Source organism: Anguilla anguilla, chromosome 19 (assembly GCF_013347855.1).
Source record: "Anguilla anguilla isolate fAngAng1 chromosome 19, fAngAng1.pri, whole genome shotgun sequence".
NCBI lineage: Eukaryota > Metazoa > Chordata > Actinopteri > Anguilliformes > Anguillidae > Anguilla > Anguilla anguilla.
This window is the reverse complement of record NC_049219.1, coordinates 8,367,860-8,392,479: the sequence shown is the minus strand read 5'-3', so window position 1 is coordinate 8,392,479 and position 24,620 is coordinate 8,367,860. Positions and strand designations below refer to the sequence as shown.

General features: G+C 48.7%; 1 protein-coding gene across 1 annotated transcript in view; it reads right to left on the bottom strand.

The window, feature by feature from the left end:
* Nucleotides 1-903: 903 nt before the first annotated feature.
* nrcama (neuronal cell adhesion molecule a) overlaps nucleotides 904-24,620 on the bottom strand; it is a 62,511-nt gene continuing 38,794 nt past the window's right edge. Inside the window, 28 exon segments of the mRNA XM_035402273.1 lie at nucleotides 904-1,202; nucleotides 3,636-3,714; nucleotides 3,999-4,130; nucleotides 6,423-6,578; nucleotides 8,023-8,145; nucleotides 9,181-9,246; nucleotides 10,044-10,079; nucleotides 11,798-11,974; nucleotides 12,423-12,545; nucleotides 12,982-13,021; nucleotides 13,023-13,187; nucleotides 13,537-13,652; nucleotides 14,091-14,316; nucleotides 14,531-14,601; nucleotides 15,466-15,663; nucleotides 16,056-16,157; nucleotides 16,905-16,934; nucleotides 17,267-17,391; nucleotides 17,660-17,807; nucleotides 18,186-18,352; nucleotides 18,837-18,948; nucleotides 19,392-19,535; nucleotides 19,822-19,953; nucleotides 20,469-20,653; nucleotides 21,027-21,138; nucleotides 22,337-22,393; nucleotides 23,301-23,471; nucleotides 24,182-24,304. Of these exon segments, the coding sequence (XP_035258164.1) occupies nucleotides 968-1,202; nucleotides 3,636-3,714; nucleotides 3,999-4,130; nucleotides 6,423-6,578; nucleotides 8,023-8,145; nucleotides 9,181-9,246; nucleotides 10,044-10,079; nucleotides 11,798-11,974; nucleotides 12,423-12,545; nucleotides 12,982-13,021; nucleotides 13,023-13,187; nucleotides 13,537-13,652; nucleotides 14,091-14,316; nucleotides 14,531-14,601; nucleotides 15,466-15,663; nucleotides 16,056-16,157; nucleotides 16,905-16,934; nucleotides 17,267-17,391; nucleotides 17,660-17,807; nucleotides 18,186-18,352; nucleotides 18,837-18,948; nucleotides 19,392-19,535; nucleotides 19,822-19,953; nucleotides 20,469-20,653; nucleotides 21,027-21,138; nucleotides 22,337-22,393; nucleotides 23,301-23,471; nucleotides 24,182-24,304 (3,551 nt within the window). The 3' untranslated portion in view covers nucleotides 904-967.

Genomic DNA, 24,620 nt, shown 5'->3' with positions numbered 1-24,620 from the left:
CGGTGAAAATATGTTAAGCATACACAGCAGCAGGCTGTATATTTAACAAGTGTTAAGAGTATTATGGTGTTTCACCATCAATAATTAATCTATTCACATTTCAGCTGTTTACAGTTTCGTTCCTTTGCTATTTTACAGACTTTTACCGTAAAATTCACGTATGTTTTCTACACTGTTAACGCTCCACCCGCTCAGGGCATTTCACCTCTCACCTATATTTCTTCTTTTCACACTTGCCTTTGCCTGTAATTTGTTTTTGACAGCAATTCTTTTGTTTTTGCGGTGATGTTTTCACAGTAACGCTACCGTTTTTTTGCAGTAACTCTACTGTTTTACAGTAATCCTGCTAACCGTTATTACTTAACAGTAATGATCTGCGCGCGGAGGCGGGTGTGTTCACAGTGACAACTATGCAGCATATCTTTACATGAACAGTTACATTTTTATGTTCATGTTATTTTAAGGGGGGAAGGGACAGCGGTAATACTTTTGTGCTGATCTTTGTTATGGTAGTGTGTGTGTGTGTGTGTGTGTGTGCGTGTGAGGAAGAGATGTGCATGTGTTGTTGTGTCTGCATGTGTGCACGCACATGTGTGTGTGTGAGGTGTGCGCGTGCGAGTGAATGGTGTGCATGTGTTGTCGTGTCTGCATGTGTCCACGCACGTGTGTGTGTGTGTGTGTGTGTGTGTGTGTGAGGTGTGCGCGTGCGAGTGAGAGGTGTGCATATGTTGTTGTGTGTGCGTGTGTGTGTGTGTGTGAGGTGTGTGCGTGTGAGGTGTGTGTGTGAAGTGTGCACGTGCGAGGTGTGCATGTGTGTGTGTGTGTGTGTGTGGGGAGCTCACAGGGGGCAGCGTGTGTGTGTGTGTGTGTGGGGAGCTCACAGTGCGACGGGGCGGCGTGTGTGAGGTGTGTGTGTGCGTGTGTGTGGGGAGCTCACAGTGCGACGGGGCGGCGTGCGGTACGAAAGCTACACGAAGGAGTTCATGGCGTTGACGGGGGAGGGCGCCTCCGAGCTCTCGTTGCCCTCGGCGGCTTCCTTCTCCTTCTTCCCGCTATACTGTCCGATAAAAGATCCGTCCTCGTTGAACTGTCCGTCGCCGCCCTCGCCGTAGTCAACTAAACTGTCCTCACTGCCGTCTCTCTTTATCGTCCCGTTGGACGGGCTGCGGCTGCCTTTTAAGGGCTTATGGTCTTCAGCGTCACTAGGAGAAAATGACATGCAGCAGGGGGTTACAGGTGAAATGGTCAGAAATGGATCACAAGGATCTTTTTCTTTTAAAAAAAATTTTTTTTTTTTAGACGGAGCAACAGTGCAAATACGCTCATTAAGTCACTTATTTTTTCACAAGAGGAAGTGTCCACGACTAAAAGCAGTGGTTCAGATTCACCGTACCAAATTTCATGGCTGTAATTCAATTGGTCAGGATCAGATTCCTTGTACCAAATTTTATGGCTGTATTCAATTGGTCAGGTTGAGATTTCTTGTACCAAATTTTATGGCAGCATTCAATCGATCAGGTTCAGTTTCCTACTGCCAAATTTTATGGCGGTATTCAATCAGTTGGGTTCAGATCAAAACTGAAGCGCCAGTAATACAGGGCTCTGCAAATCTGGTGGATCAATATTTATTGGCCCCAGTCTAAAAAAAAAAAGTTAGAAGGAAACAAAAACGAAACACAAGAATGGTCGATGCAAGACTGCACAGGCTGATTGGATTCCAGAGAACAGGAAGTCCCGCCCACTTCCCCTTCCCCCCGCCAGCCAACACAGGAAGGAGAAGCTTATGATGCCGAGACAGAGCTGCCCGGCAACATTTCCCATCCACAAACAAAAGAGTTTGCTGCCAAAGCTGGAAATCCAACATCGTGATGGAGGTATATATCGCGAAAGCACAAATTTCAGGCAATGACAAGCAAAAATTAAATAAACAATGAATAAAAAGATTTAAAAAACAAAAAAAACAAAAGCCAGCTAGGGAGGACTGCAGAGAGAAAGCATTTTTAGTGAAAGGTAGTCTGTGTTAACCGTGAAAGGACAGGGAGGGATGACGCGTGACAGGGAATGGCGAGTGGAGAATCGGACGGGTACCTCTCCTGTAGTACTGTCTCCCATTTACAGAAGTGTGGGGAAGAAAAATGACACACGAGTGAAGAGGAAAGGCCAGCTCTCGTGCAGGGCCCACGTTCAAAAAGCTAACCTGGGATCAAGCTCATCTCCTGTCCGTATCTATACCGTATCCATTATGACCGCAATGGCAGAAACTGATCCTACATCAGCACTCTTGCTCAGAGTTGCTCATGAAACACCAATCAATAAAGGCTTTTTAAATAAGCACAGAGAACGCAGTTCACCTCTCCTCTCAGAAGCAGTTGCTTTATGGAGAAAGAATAATATTTTCCCTTTGAACATTACTTTTCAAACATATCTGAAGCCTTGTCAAAGAGAGACTCCACGTATTGGCCTTTATTGACAACAAGTCTGAATTCCATTTTGATGGAATATATGACATATATATTTCAGTGTCATTTACACAATATATTTTCAGACAGGCTCTTTTTTTTTAGGTTATATCACACTTTCAAGCTTTGTGGTCTGAACAAACATTCAGTTCTTTATACAATTCCAGTGTCAACCATTTTCAACATTTAGACTGTGCTTTAATGACGTACTGTTGCTGTGAATACTGCACCTCTAATATTTGATTAATATATGTATGGTAACACACTACTGAATACTTTCCACAAAATTGTAGCACACAGTATCTGTTGTCATGCGTATTGCACAAGATACACATTTATGTCATATAGCATATTATTTGAAAGATATTTCGGAGCATTGATTCAAATTCAAATACAGTATTATAAAAAGAATTAGAAAGTATAAAATCAAGATGGCGCATTCGTCGGTTACTGCATACTGAAGAGAGTAAGAGAAAAATCACAGTACAAGAAAAAGCTCAAAAAAAAAGAACCATTTCCTTCACGTGCGACTGGAGAAGCAGCGTTGAAGCTACAGCTTATCACATGAATACGTATAACTTTCAATTCTCATTTAGATGGAGTGATAACATACGCATACATGTTAGCATAGATTCATCTATGAAGCAGCAATTAGGCTCATATGTTAGCGAGAGGTGCCCAAGGAACATTTTAAGGAAATTAAAGGAGGCTTTGAAGGAGCTGGTTAGGCCTTAAAGGCAGTCTACAAACGGAATCAGGAACGAAAGGCTTCCAAAGTATCTCAGCAGCATTCGTTTTTATTTTTCCATTTCGCCCCGCAGCCCCGAACTCTGAGGAGGCTCGGTGTAGCGCAGGTTCCCGTTTCCCGGGCGACGCGGCACGGCTGAAACACACTCGACGCGCTAAGAGTCGCTAACATCGCTAAAGTTCAAACACAACACAAGAGAGAGGAGCTGGCAGTGCTTCGAGTCCCGTGGACAGGGCAGTCCGTTCCGCTCCAGACGCAGTCCAGAGTTTGGGGGGGGGGGGGGGGGGGGGGGGGGGGGGGGGGGGGGGGTTGTAAGGAAAGGGGGGGGGTGGTAGAGACAGGGTACGCTCCAAGCTGACGAATCGCCGCTCGTGGTGGAGCTCCAGACCTGCTGGGGCTCTAAAGGGGGCGGAGTCACGGTTCCTCACCTGTACTCTCCGAACGTCCCTTCGTCGTCTTTCATTGGTTGGATCTCGGGATCGGCGTGAGCGTCCTCCTTCTCTTTCACTGGGAGGAGAGAGGACATTGGTCAACTTCAATTTCCTGTACGCATTTACCCCTAACTAACTGGAAGCATTTACCCCTAACTTCCTGGGAGTGTTTAGCCCAAACTTCCTCGGAGTGTGTAGTCCTAACTTCCAGGAACTGTTTAGTCCTAACTTCCTGGAACTATTTAGTCCTAACTTCCTGGAAGTGTGTAGTCCTAACTTCCTGGAACTATTTAGTCCTAACTTCCTGGAAGCGTTTATTCTGGGAGCCGTTGGGAAGTGGTTAGCCGGAGGGCGACGTACCCGGGTACTTGCCCCCCTTGTTCCTCTTGATGAAGCAGACGATGAGCAGCACCAGGATGAGCAGGGCGATGGCGCACATCAGGCCGATGAACCAGCCCTGCGTGGCGATGTCCACCTGCCGGCTCGCCGTGGCTGCACCCACAACGCCGGGGGGGTCGGGGGAGGGGGGGGGGGGGCGGTTGGGTGGGGAGACAGGACATGCTCAAGAATGGGAGCTGTTTCCCAAAACCTTCCCTCACTAAACACAACTAGATTTCACTTGACACTGTGCGGCTCGCTGTTGAAAACGCGACTAGCTAAGAAACGTATGGAACGGATCTACATACAGGTGGCCTTTTGTGTTCACTGACACGCAAACCTTCCTCCATCCAACTGAATTAAACACCAGGAATATGCTGTTTTCAAGGAAACGGGTGGATGTATTTTTTTTCTTCAAAATGATGAAGGAAAGTAAGGTTTGCATAAGTGAGTGGCTCCAGTACATACATCCCTTCTGGAAGTTTCTAGACTTTAGTTTCTAGAGTTTCATCATAAATTGAATGCTGGCACATAGCCTGTGTGAGAGTAACAGGGGGTGGAAAGAAAAGCCAAATTACTGTGTCATTGTGTGGAAACCCCTCTATTGAAATATTTGCCAAGCAACTCAAAAATGTACCTGCAGCGATACACTATGAAATAGAAACAAAGGAAACTACTTTCTAGCAGAGAAAAGAAAAGTTAGGTTAATCAGTATGCATGAGGTCATTCATACACTGCAGGCTTACAGAAGCGTCGTTTTGCATTGAAAAAACCCTAGTAGTCCTGAAAGATATATGCATAGGAATTTCAGTCATGATAAAAAAATTAAAACTCACAACAGAGGAGAATACTGAATAGACATACCCACACACAGGAGCAGCACTCACACAGCCACGCGCTCACATGCACGCAAACGTGCACACGCAGACACGGGCGTGCTCACATGCACGCAAACGTGCACACGCAGACACGGGCGCGCTCACATGCACGCAAACGTGCACACGCAGACACGGGCGCACTCACATGCACGCAAACGTGCACACGCAGATACGGGCGCGCTCAGGCATGCGTGTGCATCTCCGACGGGTGTAGGACACGAATGCCAAACCGACTGAGATCACGGGTGCGTCCTTCTTTCCTCCACTACCACCACCTCTCCTCCATGACCCGGAAACCAATCACTGTGCCCTCCCTCCCTCCCTCCAGTGTCCCAGTATTGGAGGAGACCAGCGAAGCGCACAGAACTATATTGGCGAAGCGGCTTCAAACTTGTCTCCGACCCGGAAGTATGTGGAGGAAAGGAGGAGGAGACGACGAGTGGTAGTGGAACTGAACACACATCTAACAGGGCTTCATGCTTCTACGTCTCCAAACTACGCAACTGAGCACACATCTAACAGCGCTTCATGCTTCTACGTCTCCAAGCTACGCAACTGAGCGCACATCTAACAGGGCTTCATGCTTCTACGTCTCCAAACTACGCAACTGAGCACACATCTAACAGCGCTTCATGCTTCTACGTCTCCAAACTACGCAACTGAGCACACATCTAACAGGGCTTCATGCTTCTACGTCTCCAAACTACGCAACTGAGCACACATCTAACAGGGCTTCATGCTTCTACGTCTCCAAGCTACGCAACTGAGCACACATCTAACAGCGCTTCATGCTTCTACGTCTCCAAGCTACGCAACTGAACACACATCTAACAGGGCTTCATGCTTCTACGTCTCCAAACTACGCAACTGAACACACATCTAACAGGGCTTCATGCTTCTACGTCTCCAAGCTACACAACTGAACACACATCTAACAGGGCTTCATGCTTCTACGTCTGCAAACTACGCAACTGAACACACATCTAACAGGGCTTCATGCTTCTACGTCTCCAAGCTACGCAACTGAACACACATCTAACAGGGCTTCATGCTTCTACGTCTCCAAGCTACACAACTGAACACACATCTAATAGCGCTTCATGCTTCTACGTCTCCAAGCTACACAACTGAACACACATCTAACAGGGCTTCATGCTTCTACGTCTCCAAGCTACGCAACTGAGCACACATCTAATAGCGCTTCATTCTTCTACGTCTCCAAACTATGCAATTGAACACACATCTAACAGGGCTTCATGCTTCTACGTCTCCAAGCTACGCAACTGAGCACACATCTAACAGGGCTTCATGCTTCTACGTCTCCAAGCTACGCAACTGAACACACATCTAACAGCGCTTCATGCTTCTACGTCTCCAAGCTACGCAACTGAACACACATCTAACAGGGCTTCATGCTTCTACGTCTCCAAGCCACGCAGCTGAACACAGATCCTACTGCGGTGCTTGGCAGCGGCACAGGCAGTTCTACGCCACGACCGCGGCTCTGCCCCCAGGGGGGCCGTCTCACCTGGGACCGTTATCAACAACTCTTCCGTACTGTGCACGGTTTCGTCGGACTGGTCTTTGGCGACCACTCGCACCTTATAGGACGCGCCAGGCTTCAAGCCTTTAATCTGATAGGTCTGAGAGCCGTTAACGAACTCTTTTTTCCATTCTTCTTTGCCTAGGAGAGTTTTGGGAAAGAGAGTTCGTTTCAAGCGGGGGACTGCAGACGGTCGGCACATTTGTCTGCAACAGGAAGCTCATGCATCCACTGGGCAGCCGTAACCGCTCCAATTACGAAGTTTTATACTTAAAGGTCCAGGAAACTGAAATCTGTGAATTCATTGCTGACACGTTTTTTTTTAATACTTTTTTTTTTGCATTTACAAATGACCCAGAAATATTTATAAATGATTCTGACAAGAGATTGGCTTGCTTTCCTGCTTGGCTAAACATCAGGTTTTCTGCGGGTGGGGTTAACTGAATGTAAGTCACTAAAACGCCACGACCAACGAAATCCTTTCTTCTAGTAATATGCAAATAATATGCAAATATTTGTGGAGTCCGTTTTCACGAGGAGGTCTTCGCCAACTATCGACAAAAACAACGCGGCTTTGCTAAAAAGCTAGCACCGGCGCATGGTGCGGTGTCTTCCCTCCCTTCGACTCCCTCCCTACTTGAAACCATTTTCCTGGACCTTTAAAAGGTAACCAAAACATAAAAAGGCAATATAAAGTATGTGCTTGCAAACTGAAAAGAGATGCGTTAAAAACAGCGTCATTTTTCAACACAGCTACATGTCTAGTTAAGGACAGCACATTTTGTGTTATTTTCAACTAAGTCTGTGATTAAAAGTTGACTAAACTGTGTTATCTACATTGCTACAACATGCCACATAGCGATTCACCAACTAATAGTATAGTTTGTGAATTGCACTAAATACTACAGGGGAAACGGTATCCCAAGGCAATGTGTAATTAGTCAAGATTCATGAGTGACTAATATTACTTCTACACCAAATCTGTCTACCATTTCTGATGGCAACAATAACAACATCAAACAGCTTCAGGTCTTTCAAAACAACTCATGACTATTCTACATTGTTCTAACTACAAGTGGATACAGGTGTGCAAGAACTGTACAACATATACATGTCTTTTTTTTTTGTAGAGAGGTTAATAAAACCAGGCAAAACATAACTTATGTATCACAGTTATAGACAGGTCTATGTGCTGTGTTTGAGAGCCAAGAGTGCGCATGCATAAAGGGTAGTTCATATGCCAGGCTCATTTTTGTATCATGAATTTATAATTTGGAGATTACTTCTAATTGGCTTGCAACTGTGACAGGCAAAGCTTGAGCCAATGACCACAATGCATCTTTGACCAATCACAGTCAGGCCAACTGAAGGGCAGCTTGTTCAATTTTTTCTAAGGCACCAACATGCAAGTACCAGGAAGCCTGATGCTGCCACTTCAATTCCATGGTTCGAAAAAACTTTTGTAGGTGCAGCAATTATAGGTTGTAGAGTCTCTTGACACCTGTCGCTATGTTGGGTGTGCTAAATGGAAATCTAAAGGGTGTTTTTGTTTTTTTTAGCAAAAGGCGTTAAAAGAATGTCTTACTGTTCTCTACAATATATTCAATGTAAACATTCTTATCTGGTCCCCAGTACTCCCAACTGATAAGTGCCTCGTTCTCCCTCACGGTCGAGCTAACGTTCCCAAAAGCAGGACCGACGGGGCGCGCTGAACACACAGGAGAGAACAAGAACAGGTCGTGATGCCAACAGGTCAGCGGTCAGTCAGCTGGGACAGCCAATCAAACAGAGAGGGTTGTGGAAACACCAGTGTGATGATGAACATGACTTATTATTTATTTTTTTATTTTTTTACTTTAATGCAAGAGGCAAAGTGTCTGTATTACAACACAAGAGCACGATGCACAAGGTCCGGCAGTCTCAACAGATAAAATACACAGCGATAACAAGACATAGTACACACTGGACAGATATGCAATTATTAAAGAGGAGAGGCAGTGCACTAATCTAGAGAAATCACACATTCCAAGAAAACGTGCTCAGACCAAATCATCTTATGAGCGCAAATATTGCCCAGAAATTTCTTCAAGACCATAAACTTCAGACATTTCTCATTCAGCGCAACTTCTCAAACGTGCAACTGCAGAGCAGGGACTGCCCATTTCTGCACTGTTCCAAAACTAGTCTGTAAATCTGCTATTGGTAAGCAAGTGTTAAAAAAAACCCCACCGTTAACACACTTTTCCACTTCGACTGTCGTTGTTCATTTTGGAGAGTGCCCTTTCCGAAATAATTGCATACGCATGCCACAAAATACCGTTACAGAAAAACAATGGTTGACTGTGAGATATCAGAGAGGTGACAGAATGACAGCCTACAATGACAGTAGAGGCGTGAAACGGGGATACTAAAATAGGGCGAGGCAGTCATGACATCACCGCACAGGAAGATAATTGATATGAGCCCCACCAGGGTGGTTTGGAAACAACCAATCGAAAAAGTCCTGACAATGATTGGCGGATACTTTCTGGCTATATTTGGGATACCAGTGAGAATTACCGGCAAACAGCCGCAAAAAGTATCCGCCAATCACCATCGGCGTTGCTCCGCTGGTTGTTTCCAACGCACTCTGTGATTGGTAGAGCTCCTCTGCCTCCTAAAGTGACATCACAGCCACCTGGTGCCCGTTTTATTATCCCCGCTGTGGAAGACAGGAAGACTCTGGACTAGGGAAGAGCTGTACCCTTGTAGAATGTGGGGCGCAGAGACTGCGTAATGGGGGAGTTTGGATGAGGGGGCGCGGTGTACCCTGAAAGAACACGGACAGGCGTAAGACACACACACCACAAAACAGACACGGCACAACGCCCAGCATCACAGGGTAAGAGACGCGTGAGAGAGAGTTAGCCGTTTAGCCATTAGCATGCAGGAGCTAGTACGTCATGCAGGTTACCGTGTCGGCAAGCGTGAAGACATCCATTACAGGGGGCGGTTAGGGCGATTACAGATAACCCTTTCTTATTGGACTGATTACTGCTTGGCTGTGGTCAGCCAGCACTCAAGGCAATCTTAAGGATGGCTTTGTAATCAGTGATGATTGGCTGAAAGAGAGACAATGCCGAGTGATTGGCAGCGTTGAGCGACCCTTACGGGGGAAAAAAAAATCACTTGGTTCAAAAACCACACATGAACGCCCAACACGTGAAGAGTGCACAGGCTAATTATAAAAATGATCTCACTTATAAGGTGACAGCGGTAAAAGGTAACCTATGCCAAGTCACGTTACTTTTTTTGGGCGTATGAAAATTTTCATTCACGTGAAAAAAAGCCAATAACATGTAAAAGATTGTCCAGTTCACAAGACATCTTATTTTCACGTGTTTCAAATGATAAATTTACATGTGAAGTTGTGATTTTCAAAAACTTCACGTGATTTTTTTTTCGTAAGGGGAGGACCGGCGTCGAGTCCCGTCGCCCGTGCTGCGTCTCCGTTTCAGGGGTTCCCCGATGCCGCGGGCGGGCGGGGCTTACAGACTGTGGGCGGGGCTTACGTGCCGGGGGGGCGGGGCTATGTGAAAGGGCATGCAGGCTTCTCTGCGCAGTTACCTGTGCCTGCGTTTACCGCGGGCCGCCTCAGCAGGGCTTTGGGGAGGAGAACACAGAGACACAGAAGGGAGGCCACGTAAGCGGGAGGTGACGGGAGCAGAGCTTCCCTGCTCTCCTAACCCGGCCCAAGCTCTTGAAGGCAACTAGGCAGCACAAAGACTAAAAGAGCATTTACAAAAAAAATTAAAATACACGCCAGCTAGCATGCAAACTCCAGAGTGGTGTCCCCTCGGTTGAGAAGACAGGACCAGGAAGATAAAATGACAAACGTTAGTGTGTTAGCTCATGGGTTGCATGATGGAGGTCACCCAATGCTGCATTATGGTTCTCTCTGAACCCACCGCTAGAGGAGCTACAGACGCTAAATGGACGGCCCAGCCCATCAGAACAGCAGCAGCAGCAGCAGCAGTTCTGTGGAGTCTCTTTACTGACTAGAGCTAATGCTAATACAGCTTTATGCTAATAGCTAATGCTAATATGCACTATATGACCAAAAGTACCTGGACACCCCTTGGTTTGGGGCTGTTTTTCAGGGTTTGGGCTAGGCCCCACAGTTCCAGTGAAAGTAAATCTTAATGCTGCTGCATACAATCACATTCTAGACGATTTTGTGCTTCCCCAAAAGTTTGGGGAAGGCCCTTCCCTGTTTCAGTATGATAATGCCCCAGGGCACACAGTGAGGTCCATATAGAAACGGTTTTGTCGAGAATGGTGGGGAAGTACTTGATTGGCTGCACAGAGCCCTGACCTCAACACCATCCAACACCTTTGGGATCAATTGGAAAGCCAACTGCAAGCCAGGACTAATCAGTGCCCGACCTCACTAATGCTCCTCTGGCTGAATGGAAGCAACACTCCGACATCTAGTATAAAGCCTTCCCAGAAAAGTGGGGGCTGTCATAGCAGCAAAGGGTGGACCAATTGGTTGGATGTCCGGTGTCCACATTCTTTTGGCCACGTAGTCTAGCTATATGCTAACAGTTAATGCTAAAGGAACTCAAGGCTTCATAGTCTCCTCCTGTTCAAATGGAAGGAAGGAAGAGTACTCCATGTCTCTGTTAATAATGTGTAGTTAACAAATTAAAAATCCTGGACAGTTCTGTTGTTTTTACTAGACACTGAGCACTTGACTGATAAATCAATCGAATCTCAATATGGTTGAGGTGAAGAGGCTCACATGGTCATCGATTTGTTTTAACAAAAGCCCCCAGAGACGTCCGTTTTGTCAGTTCAGAATTGCAAACTCGTAATATTCATAGAGGATTTATGATGATAAGTAAATGGAATTCCCTTTCCGATTCCATCGGTGAGACCGACGGGTCAAATGGAAGAAGAATAGGCTCAGTGCAAAATGCAGACAAGGTGTAAGTTGACCAGCTTACGGCTGCATGTGTCAGTGCATCTGCTGTAGATGCTTGCCGACCAAAACCCTCCATTTTGACATCACATGGCATTTCCATGTGCTTATGAAAGAGTTGTTGAGCTCTTATGAAGGACCATTGATATAAAGAGTCACCCGGGTTCAAGACTGGGCACGCGTGACCAGAACACATCAGTTCATCGGGAGAGAAATTTGACAAATGTCTCAAAAAGTGACAAGTGACGTGGTCTGAACGCTAACCTAGCAACAAGTGTGTACACTGTAGCAAAGACCAGAACAAAAACTCCAACGTGCCAATGTGTTCAAATGCCAGCCCGTGTAGATTTGAAAGAAGGACATCAAGGAGGCCGCCCGTAAGGGTCTGGAACCTTACCTTCATCCATAATTGTGACGGCCTCTTCCGTTATAACGGGTCCCGATCCCCTGATAGTTTTCGCGTTGAAATAAAACTTGTAGCGCGTGCTGTATATGAGGTTGAGGAGCGTGAAGGACGTCTCATTGGCCGGCAGGGCCAGCTCCTCCAGAGGCCCCAGCTCATTGGTGTCGTTAACTGGAGAGGGGAGGAGGGGCATGTCGTTACGTTCCCAAACCGACTGTACCAGACCCTGCCTAACCCTTTTTAAAATATCTGATCACAAGCTAACGAACGAACATTTTTTTTTTTTGTCCCCAGAAGACATCACAAAAGAATCTGGCTGGAATGTTCCAGAACGTTCTTGAAACATTTTGTGTTTGCTGGGGTGAACGTCTGGTTCCATGAGGGGTGCGAAGGGCTTTTTAAAAGAGAGTGGTGCCAAATGCAGCCTCGATCACAACGCCAATTTCTGTAACTTCCTTTATTTACATAGGGGGAAACACAAGGCATGCTGGGATACCTAGAACTGCAAATCGCTACTGTCAAATAAGTTGCCCGCGTGAAGGCTTTATAGAGGACACCCATGTAGCTGACGTGCTAACTCCTCAAACCCATAGCTGAAAGGCTAAAAGTGGGGGCTCACCCGGCTGGTATTTGAGGGTGTAGCCGGTCAGGCGCCCGTTGCGTTCGGCGGGGGGACCCCACTCCAGGGTCAGGGAGTCCAGGTTGGGGTTCGTGATCTTCAGGAAAGCGGGCGGCCCAGGAACTGCGGAGACAGGCAGCCTTGAGAGCGTCTCGCAGTGCCAACCTTAACCTTAACCCGCCTTTAAAGGTTAAATTAACTAATACAGCCAATTTACTGGATGTTCTCATCTACGGTAATTTCAAAATGAAATTAAAGTAAATCATGACTTAGTCAGACCATAAGTGATCATAATTATAAAAGACAATTGAATTGCCTTCATTGAATAAAATGTAATGAACCAAAAATGCAAACTAATTACATTTTATATGACAAAACCTTTTTTTTTTTTTTAGCCAAAGGAAAGGTTGGAAACTAAATTGGCTGGCTAATCACGTGGCTAAACTGTGATATTTAATACGTGTCGATTTTAATACGTGTCGATGTGTCTCAGCCACGTCTCCATCATGACGGAGATCTGAGTGGGTGGGGATGAGCGGCCCCCCCGTCCCGGGCCTACCTCCCTCCGGAGTCTCGAAGCGCTGGCTGGGGCTGGGGGGGGCCCTCGCCCATGCCGTTGAACACCCTGACGTTCAGGGTGTAGAGGCTGTGGGGGTGGAGGCCCGGCAGCTTGCCGTGGGTCCTGTTGCTGCCGAAGGTCAGGACCTGCTGCTCCTCGTGGTGCGGGTGGTGCTTGTGAAGGCTCTTCTCCCTCCAGTAGTACACCTGCCGGATTCGAGAAGACGTAGGATCCAATCGGCACGGTCGCTCACGTCAGCTATCCAATCAGTGCGGTCACTCGCATCGGGTATCCAATCAGCTCAGTTGCTCATGCAGAGCACCCAATCAGCACGGTCCCTCATACCAGCTATCCAATCAGCACAGTCCCTCACAGTAGCTAGCCATACAACATAATCAGTCACACTCACTACCCAAGCAACACAGTTACTCCCACTGGCTATCCAATCAGCAGAGTCAGTCACAGCGGGTACCCAATCAGCACAGTCCGTCACTACACACTGCCCAATAAGCATCGGGCACAGATTCCCTGCAGTATTGACAGTCAGCAGCGTACCTTATATCCCTTCAGGCGCCCCCGAACTGCGCGGGGCGGGACGGGCTCCCAGTGCACCTCCGCCAGGGAGCTGCTCTGCACCAGGACCTGCACGCTGCCCGGAGCCGCCATGGGGACTGCAGCGGAGGGACGAAAAAACGCACAGAACACAGCTGGTTAGCATTCATTTGTGCTCACATTAGCATGCTAGCATAAATTTGCGCTCACGTTATCACGCTAGCATTCATTTACGCTTACGTTAGCATGGATTTATGCACACGTCATCACGTTAGCATTCATGTACGCTTACGTTAGCATGGATTTATGCACACGTCATCACGTTAGCATTCATGTATGCGAACGTTAGCATGAATTTATGCACATGTTAGCAAGCGCCTGATTGGAATGGTGCTCAATGGAAGGCGCAGGCAGCTCCACAGGAACTCCCGAGGCAACAGTGCCCATGGAAGAGCATGGTGAGCACTCTGAAGCAGTCACACTCAGAGGGAGGCTGTAATGACGTGTGCGTCTATTACGTAATCACTGGTGACTCATCAGGGGGGGGCGTGACTCACGGTCCTCTCCGGAGTGGCCGATGTGCACCTGCGGCTCCGGGCCGCTCCCGTAGTCGTTGAGCGCCTGCACCTTCACCTCGTACGGGACGAAGGTGGGCGTCCCCGAGACCACGAACTTGGACACGTTGGCCACCATGACCGACAACCAGTCCCGCTCCACGTCCTTCTGCCTCCAGTTGACCATGTACCGGAGCCCCGGGCCGTTGGACTGCAGTCCCGTCAGCGGCTGTGGGGGGGGGGGGGGCGAAGGGGGGAGGGACGGGGCGGGTGGGGTTCATTAAAACGGATTTCACTGGAACGCTGTTAAAACTTCACTGCTCTCCGCCTCATTCCGCGCTTCGGCACTTTTTGCCGTCGTGCCGTTCCTGAGTGGAGACGTTGATTCGACCGCGGGCACGCCGGAAGCCCCCCCCCCCCCCGGCGAGGTTGGTTGCGCTCACCTTCCAGGATATCACCAAATTGTTGTACGCTGTCCCGGCTACCTGGACCGCGGTGGGGTTCTCATCGGGCGCTGAAAGACAAGAGGAAGTGAGGACCGGCTGGGAAGCGGCACGTCCGCAGCTGAACCTCATTACACACCTTCGGCTGCCTTACCTGCTAAAGGCGCACGTCACATACGCTTCTCACTATCAATCAGTCATAACTCCCTAAGGCCAGTTAATCAGCTCCTTGTGTATTGGGAGTGTCAATGCCAGCAGGAATGGATTCCCGGAGTCAGGAGCGAGGTTCGCGACAAGCGCCTGTCATCAGCTTCCCTTTGAACGCCGTCCGGCTATCCTGACACAAACTCATTCCGCAAACCGGAGAAAGCGTGCAGGGCCAAACTAAACAGACTGAAACTTAATCTGTTAACTGTTATGAAATAAAGCACAGAATATTTACATATGAAATGTCGATGTGCAAATGCACATTTCAAAACAGTGCTATTTAGATACTGTCCGTCCTTGAATATCCCTGCAACAGAAAGTCCCACAACAGAGTGTTGAGGGACTTTCGATAGTTGAGGTGGGTCTATAGTTGGGAGAGGATCCCCGCATTCCCGCTGTGCTCACTGCTGTTTGAAGCTCATTTGACCACCAGGGGGAGCCAGAGCTCACAGGTCAATAACATAGGGACAGGACGCTGGTGCTTTTTGAACAGAAACCAGAGAGAAGCTCTCCGTCAATCATGGGGTGGATTTTTAACAGCAATCGAACAAACCCAACAGTAATTGGTGGATGCCTTCTAGCTATACTCCCCGTCAACCATTCAAGGGCTCCCGGAGGCATAGCCACCAATCACTGATGGGGTTGTTGCGGTTGCTCATAGCAACCTATATCCGCGATTGGCCGATTCGCGCTCCCGATGCGTTTTCGGCGTTCTCGAGCAGCCTCACCTGCCGGGTGGGTCTTGTACTGGCGCGAGGGGTAGCTGGGCGGGCTGTGGCCCACCCGGTTGGCGGCCAGCACGCGGAAGGCGTAGTGCACGTAGGGGGACAGCTTCAGGTGCGCCGTGGTCTTGGTCCCCGGCACCTCGGTCAGGTTGCGCCAGACGCCCGGCTGTCGAAGGCCGTCCTCGTACTGGATGAAAAACTCTGGGGGGAGGGGAGGAGAGGAGAGAGGGCCCTAAGATGAGCGCGTATGCGTCTGAACCGAAATCGCCACGGAAACTCAGGAAATAAGGGCTTCGTTATGAGTGAGTGAGCGAGTGAGTGAATTAATTATTTTTTATAGGACTGCGGCATCATAGCAGACGGTAACCCGTTAAAAATTGCCGAGGAGAGAAACACAAGAAAGCCAACAGGCTCATTTCCATTGCGGTTCCATAACGTTCAAACAGAGACATGATTGAAGACATCCAGGACAATACAGTTGATGTGATACAGATGAATGTGACAGGAAAATACAATAACCACAGGATAGACAGCATACTGTCAGATTGGCAGATAGTATTATAAAACAATGAGGGTTTTGATGGTTCACATACTCTGAATTGGGCTGTTGTGCTCATCTCCGGGTATCCAGGTGAGCTGGACACTCCGTTCCCCCTCGTCGGTCAGGTCCAGGTCCGTGGGGGGGTCCGGTTGTCCTGGAAAAGAATATGCAGTCAGCTCGGCAGGACGGGCCAACGGCGTTGCACTTATTCACTACAGCACCATCAAATGAGTTCCATTTTCACATCAAATGGGATGGGAAGGAACATAATATAAAGACAATGCAAGAATGAATGAATGAATGATTAGGAGTCAGTTTAAAACTTGTTTTGTCCCTGTTGAAAACTTATCGATAAAGTTTTAGGCGCCCGTGGAACGTGCAGATTAAAGACAGCTTTCGTTTTATGAATAATAAGTCTAAAAAGAACTAAAGAACTAACAAGCGTTCAAGGCACTCATATAGTAATCCAATGAGGAGAGCAGGAAAAGGGCAAAGTTAAAAAGCCTTTATTATAATGGCTAAAAAAAAAGCTTTCGTTTTATGTTTGATGAAAATGAAGCTGGTGGAAGTCTTGCATTTGAAATGTTTCAAAAACAGTGCAGGACCACAGATGGTCGACAGAACCAACTGACGATTCTATGCAATGCCGAAATCAAAGTCAAACTTAACGAGAATGAAAGCAGTGGGGATTGAGGAGGTGCGGGTGGTGAGGGAGGCCACCGCCCACCCGGTGACATCACACACACTCACACTCACACACAGAGTCAATGAACCGGACATGGCAGGGGGGGGCGCATCATGCTTGAGGGAAAACTAAAAAATAAAAAAAGATGAACGGCTCCCCAAGCACGAGGGGACTGGGTGGGACGGGCCCGGTCGTGACCGTGCGCTGGCACTTTACCGTAGACGATAGCCGGAGTCGGGGTGGGCTCTGGTGCGAGGAGGGCAGCAGTGAGGCAGGAGTTAGCGGTTAGTAACGCGTGAGAGAGGTTTCCACAGAAAGCAGCAAGCACTTCACGCGTCCACGGCATTCCCATAATCAGACAATTCATAGGACAGGCTTCATATGTGAGGTTCTGTGATTGGATCCCCCTTTGACCAATCAGAGTCCATATAAAATCACACACATTTAACCTGGTGTCTGGACTATGCTTATTTTACAGTGTTATTTGGACAAGGAAGACGATCATAAACAACCGGACAAATTTCAGGAGGAGGGTCGGGGTCAAGGGTCAGGGGTCAGGTTTTGGGAGGGGGGCGTACCGATGACCGTGAGCATGGCGCTGGCAGAGTCCTGGTCCAGGGTGGTGTTCATGATGCAGGTGTAGGTGCCGGCGTCGTTCTCCGTCACGTCGTTGATGGTCAGGCTGTCCGAGTCCAGCACAAACCTGCGCAAGGTGACAGCGCTCTCACCACAGCTCTGAACCAGCTACTGCTAGGTCCTTCACTGTGTAAATTGCCTTTGAATTAATTTTAATTGTTTAAATTGTGTGCAAATTGTTTGAATTGTGGGCAAATTGCCTGTAAATTGTGTATAAATTCATTCCATGCATGTGTTTAAATCCTGGGTAAATTATGTTCAAACTGTTTAAACTGTGTGTACATTGTCAGTAAATTGTGTGTAAATTGTCTGTAAATTGTGATTAAATTGCACACCTCTCATCATCGGGCAGTTCCCCATTGTCCTTCAGCCAGATCATGTTCGGGGTCAGCGTGGGGTCGTGCTTCACCTTGCACTCAAAGTGGGCGTGGTCATTCCTCTGGACCACCTTGTACTCCGGCTGCTTGAGAATCCTGGTGGGTTCTGAGGAGGAGACGGCCATCTTGACTGAAGCTAAGTACCGAGTTTCTTTATAATATCTTTATAATATCTATGAAAAGGACCAATTCATAAAGCCTGTGTGTCCTCTCAAGAAGATAAGAACTGCTTATCTTTCTGTTGCACACAAATTGCAGCGCTACCAAATTCATGGCTGTCTTTGCTTGTGTTTTGAGTTCACAAACGTGAAGAGTTCGATTATGTTCATCTGTGTATAAATGTAACACTGTCTTAGCTAAAAATTATACAGATAAATTAATTTCACAGGCTAACAAATAATTTGCTTCCTTGTCTGTGGAAGAACTGAACTTTGCCCTGGGGTCATTTGCAGAACCCTGCGAATGCCATTGGCTCGTGGCTCACCTTTGACCTCCAGGAAGACGTGGTTCTCCTTGTTGCCCAGGGAGTTCATGGCCACGCAGGTGTACTTGCCGCTGTTGAGCGTCTGGGCCACGTGGATCTCCAGGGTCCCGTTCTTGTGGAGGACGTAAGGGTCGCCGTCCAGAACGCTGGTCTGGCTGTCCTTGAACCTTCAAGAGAGACGTGCGGGGGGTTAGGGCCTAGAGCCAGAGCTCACGCACAACCGCGTGGAAACTTTGTGGAACGGAATGTTCCGGAAACCAACAGCCAATAAGGGACTGGATGAATGAGAGAGGGCCGACTTAGCTCAGGAGGTAAGAGCGACTGTCTGGCAGTCGGAGGGTTGCCGGTTTAATCCCCCACCCCGGGTGTCGAAGTGTCCCTGAGCAAGACACCTAACCCCCCTAATTGTTCCCAATGAGTTGACTGGTAACTTACACGGCAGCCTTTCACCATTGGTGTGTGAGTGTGTGTGTGAATGGGCGAATGAGAAGCATCAGTATATAAAAGCATTCCATTGACCATTGGAGACAGCCAATGGAAACAAGTCACAGAATAAGAGACCGGATGGAGAGACAGACTGAGGCGACGAGTCGCTGGCGTTGGTCCCCCCTGCAGTGTGGGGTGAGTTGGGGGTGCTTTGGGGGCACTCACCACGTGATGTTAGGCGTGGGGGACCCGAAGGAGGCGCAGTCCAGCAGGGCGGGGTTGTTCCTGATCACCTGGTACACTCTGTTGGGCGGAGTCAGGACCCTTGGCGGCTCGGCTGCAAGGGGGGGGGGGGGTAAGCGCCGGTGGTTACGAGCCAATCGGCCTCAGGCTGGGCGGGGCACTGTTACCTCGGTGGAGTCCATTTTGAAATGAACAGCACTCAGTGGGATTAATACTTCAGAGCCAGAGTAGACATAAATGTTAGGCACCATTGATCATTCCATTTTAGACCTTAGAATCATTTTAAAACTAGGAGGGGAATGAACTTGCAGAGGAATACACACTTGACTGTAAACATCAACGTGAATAAAATAAGCAGAATGACCTAACATTTTGACACAAACCCCTGCGTTAAAGAAACGACATAATGACCCAACACTTGGACTGCACAAACCTCATAATTTTCTCTCGTGTGGGTGTGGCCGTGTTGCGACGTAAACAGGCAAGCGGTGGGCCGAATGGCCACAGCGCCCCCCAGAGGCGGGCGCCCGCACTCACCGAGCACGTTGACGAAGGCGTTGGCCAGCAGGTAGCCGTGCTCGTTGGAGGCCCTGCACTGGTAGACCGCGCTCGACCCCGTCTGGATGTCCGAGAAGATGATGGTGTCGTCCTCCACCTTCCTGCTCGGGTCCTTGGGCGCGTCTGTCAAGGGACGGCGGCGTGAACACAGACACGTTCACCCTGGCTATCCCCCCCCCGCAGTTTTCTGGTGTTTAGACTCTTTCGAAGAGTAGGTTTTTTTTCGGAATGTTTGAAAAGTCAGCGTTCTAGAACTCCACTGCATACAATTGCCATCAGCGATTGTGACATCAGCATTAGAACGCACAGCTAAGAACGTGTAATGGCCTTGCGGCTAGGGGCTAAAGGGTATGAGGGTAACTGAGTGTGTGGGATGAAATGGGGGGGTGTGGGAGGGGGAGGGACTCACTCTCTATGGGGATGCCGTTCATGTACCAGGCGATCGTCGGTTTGGGGTTGCCGCTCGCTCGGCAGATGAGGACCCCGTTTTCTTTGGGGGCCAGGATGAGGTTCCTCGGGGCGCTTATCCAATAGGGGGCGGCTGTGCGGAGCAGAGGGAGGATCGAGGGGGTTCACTAAAAGCCTGGGCGCAGAAGGCTAAAAGACCACGTGCAATCACTTTATTCAAAAAGCCACGAGAGAAAGACTTACACCTACATTTTCCAAATAACATGACACGACATAACATTGATAAGAACAGGCCATTCAGCCCAACAGTGCTCGCCATTGCCTACCACTAAAGAACTTGGCACTCACCGTTGACCGACAAACTGGACAGTAATCTAGCACCGTATCAAGCCAGGTCTCGAAAACAACCAGAGTTTCTGCCTCTATTACATTAACCCACTCACACACACTCGCGCACACACACACACACACGCTCACACACACACACACACACACACACACACACACACACACACACACACACACACACACACACACACACACACACACACACACACACACACACACACACACACACACACACACACACACACACACACACACACACACACACCGCTCAGGCGGCCGGTCGGCGAGGTGCGGGCGGACCTTTGACGGTGACGGTGATGGTGTGGTGGACGGAGCCCAGGCGGTTGCGCGCGGTGCAGCGGTAGTCCCCGGCGTCGGCCTCGGTGGCGCCCGCGATGCGCAGGACCTTCCGGAAGCTGGCGAAGGAGGTGCGGCCGGCCGGCAGGTCCCCGCTCTCTTTGTGCCAGGTGACTTCCGGAGTCGGCCTTGGCCGCCCGGCAAACGCAGAGCACAACCGTCAGCGAGCCGCGAGCTGCTAGCCGCTAGCGGCTTCCAGGCGTCACAGTCAGAATTATAATCATTTAAAATAATGAGAACGCAATGCTAACTGCACTGCATCAGGCACAAAGTCCTTCAGAACTCACGTCACACAAAGCAAGCAAGCAAATTAAAAAGAGCCAAACAACTGAATAAATAATTCACATAAATTATGGGGTGTGTGGGATGGGGGAGTGGGGCGCAGGGAACGGGAGAGGGGGGTGTGCGGGATGGGGGAGGGGGGTGTGTCATGCGGGACGAGGGAGTGGGGACGTGTCATGCAGGACAGGGGCGTGTCCTGTGGGACGGGACGGGACTCACAGGCCCTCAGCGATGCACTCCAGCTCCAGGACCTGGCCCCTCAGGACCGTCTTGGTGCTGCTGGGTCCGGTCGGGACCTGGAAGGAGGGCTTCCTGTCTTCCACGGGACCCTCTGCAGAGGATATGCGAGAGCATGAGAGCGCCTTCTCCGAAATCCAACAGCTCCCTCCCTTTGACTTCGTCCCACAACCCGAGTTTATATTTGAAAAGATGGTTTCCATGAAATTCACATTTCATGACGATTTCCCATCACAAGAGAATGAAAGTGCTAGCTGGGCTAAACGTTGTGCGCTAACCAGGCTAAACATTGTGTGCTAGCCGGGCTAAATGTTATGTGCTAGCTGGGCTAAACGTCGCATGTTAGCCGGGCTAAATGTTATGTGCTAGCTGGGCTAAACGTCGCATGTTAGCCGGGCTAAATGTTATGTGCTAGCTGGGCTAAACGTCGCATGTTAGCCGGGCTAAATGTTATGTGCTAGCTGGGCTAAACGTCGCATGTTAGCCGGGCTAAATGTTATGTGCTAGCTGGGCTAAACGTCGCATGTTAGCCAGGCTAAATGTTGTGTGCTAGCTGGGCTAAAGGTTGTGTGCTAGCCGTGCTGTACTTCCACCACATCCGGTGCCTCGGCCCCTGTGGGTCACTCAACAGTTAACGGTGGCGTGAAGGCAACACGAAGGCGGGAAGAAGGTGTGAGAGCAGACTGTGGCGTTCTAGCCTTCTGCATCTGCTTTTCAGTTCCTTCAGAAAAGTTAGCGGAAGGATCCGGAAGGGACATAACATGATCACAGAGAGGACCTCATGGAACCTAGGTCTTCTAAAATGGGCATGGGTTGAGTTGTTAAATTGTTAAGAAAATTAATTTTATTAAAGATGTTCATCATAGCCTATTATAAGCTTAGATATGTAACAGAAATAGGGATTTTTTTCAGTAACGAAAAAGGACATTACCAAATGCTGATTATTTGGGCAAGATTTGCCCTGAATGTACATACTGTGGGCTATAGTGCAGTACAATATTGCACTGAACTTTTTTATACCCGAGAAAGCAAATGTCCTTTTCATTAAAAAAATTCCTATTTCAGCTATACAGGAAGGGAAGAGAAGTCTAATAATAAAAATAATGGCTAATAAATCAAAACTAACAGAGAAAAAGTACAGAGTAGTAACAACTTTAAAACATGATTTGTTCTGTTGAGCAGTGGTCAAAGACGAGGCAAGATTTGGGGTTAATGTAAAGAGATAGATTTCTACGTTTGTTAAATCGGGATGGGGGGGGGGGGGGGGATCCACTAGGGGCGCCAGAACTCACCACCAAAAAAATCAGTGTCATTCAACAAAGCTGCCATTGTCTCATTGATCGCATCCACTGAAACAACAGAAAACCATAGACATGCAAAAACCACACACTCAACACACAAACGGTCATAGATACATGGAGGCAAACAAGGATACGACAAAAAAAAATTAAATCGTGCAATAAATTATGAAATCGCAAGTGAGTGTTGGGGCTACGGACCAAAATATGTCACCACAGGAAACAGGGGAAGTTCAATTATTCAAAATGGCGGCACATGGCGGGGAATATAAGCGTATACAAAAGCCATTAAATGCAGAGCTTCCCTTCCCATAAAGATACCCAACAGTAGCTCCCTAAGAAGCCCAGATGAACTGCCACAGGCTGTGTGACACCCCTTGGGGGGAGATCCAGCAGTTCTGGGTGCGTACCAGAGTTCACCGCATAAATAGAGAGAGACAGCGCACCCACACAAACATGAAAACAAATGAACAAACAGCTTCACCCTTTCGCCCTGACGGGTTCCCGCTGCAAAAACAATGAACTAGCACAACAAACAAAAACAACGAAGACAAAAGAAGGCAAAACGTAGCGATAGCTTTTTCGGCTTGTCGTTGGTAGCTGGGGCCAGCTTTTCAGCTCCTGCGCTTTTCAGCGGCGTTTCCCTTTCTCCTCTTTGTTCTGCGCGCCGGCAAACAAAAAAAACTCAGCACAAACCCCCGGCCCCGGTCTCGGCCCCGTACCCGTACCCGTACCGTGGAGAGGAGCACGCCTTTAAGCCCCCGGGGCTGATTCGTTAGTGCAGCACAGGCGCGCGGTGTTCTCCCCACCTGATAGGCGTGGGCCGAGGCAAATCTGTTTTTTTTATGCCGGTTCGAATCCCACAGAATGGGTGGGGGGCGCGGGGTGGGTCGGGATAGTTGGGGGGGCATACTCACTGTCGAACACCCTGACGGATGGGGGGGGGGGGCGTACTCACTGTCGAACACCCTGACGGAGAGGGGCTGCTTCTGCTGGATGGTCTGCGTGTGGGGGAAGCGGGCGTAGCAGATGTAGTCGGCGCGCGTGTCGGCGATCAGCACGTTGGCGAAGTGCATGTCCCCGTTCAGCGCCTGGGACACGCGCGCGCTCTGCGGAATCCTCTGGAAGTCTGCGGGGGGGAGAAGGAGGAGAGGAGAGAGAACAGGAGCACAACCGCATAACCATAAACACACGAGATGTACTGTATCTGAGTTATTACGCCATTTCTGCACTACGATATGAACGCAATATAAATTATATACAGCCTGCCAAGGCCTGTTAGAGCAGTGAATTCAGTGGACGCTTTTAAACGCCAGCTAAAAACTGATCTTTTTAATTTTGCTTTAAACTCGTTCATTATTTATTTTTAAAATTACGCTTTTAACACTTTTTACACTTATCGTACAATGTTTCGCATTTCGTGCTCTTACGTCACTGTTCTTAATCCATATTTTTATGTCAATCTGTACTTTCCCGTATCTTTGTGTAAAGCACTTTGGGCTGCATGCGTTGCATGAAAGAAGTGAAATGAATAAAGTTTATCATTATTATTAGAGAATAAGTCATTCCATCCATCCAATACCATCAGTTCTAACATCAAAACTCAAAAATGAATCCTGTACTTACCACATAGTCAAATCAGCGTAATTAGATTAAAGAATAAATTATCCATAACACCTTACATGCATGTTGAACCATGTGCACAAGGTACAAGATGGCATCCCTCGTGCAGCGAATCCGTGATGACCGCATTAGCTAACGCGAAATTAGTACGAAATGAAACCGGGGCGAGTTTCGTCGCACCCCAGGGGGGTCCCGTGGGGGGCGCGGGGGACTTACTGTTGTCCATCCAGAACACGATGGGCGGGGGCACGCCGACGGGCGGGCTGCACTGCAGGACCAGGGGAGCGCCCTGCTGCACCAGGAGCGGCACGTACCTCTCCTTCAACCAAAAGGGGGACCCTGCGAGCAGGACGAACAGCGAGCGGCTTCAGCGCAGGACCCCTCAGAACACGGCCCCCTGGGAGACAGAGTCTCTCACAAAATGGAGCACCTGCCTAATATGCCTAAGATACACTGGGCACGTGTGCACATGCACTGCTACAGTATAGCAAACACCTTATAAGCTTATATAAAAGAACCCTTTTTACTACACGCACACCTACTATCATTCTGTCGCTAGTGTTTATTGTGCTGACACTATGCAGATGCTGGTCTGGACACAGCTGACATTTTTGATAGATTTGAGTAATACTTCATTTCTTCTCAATGACAAAAT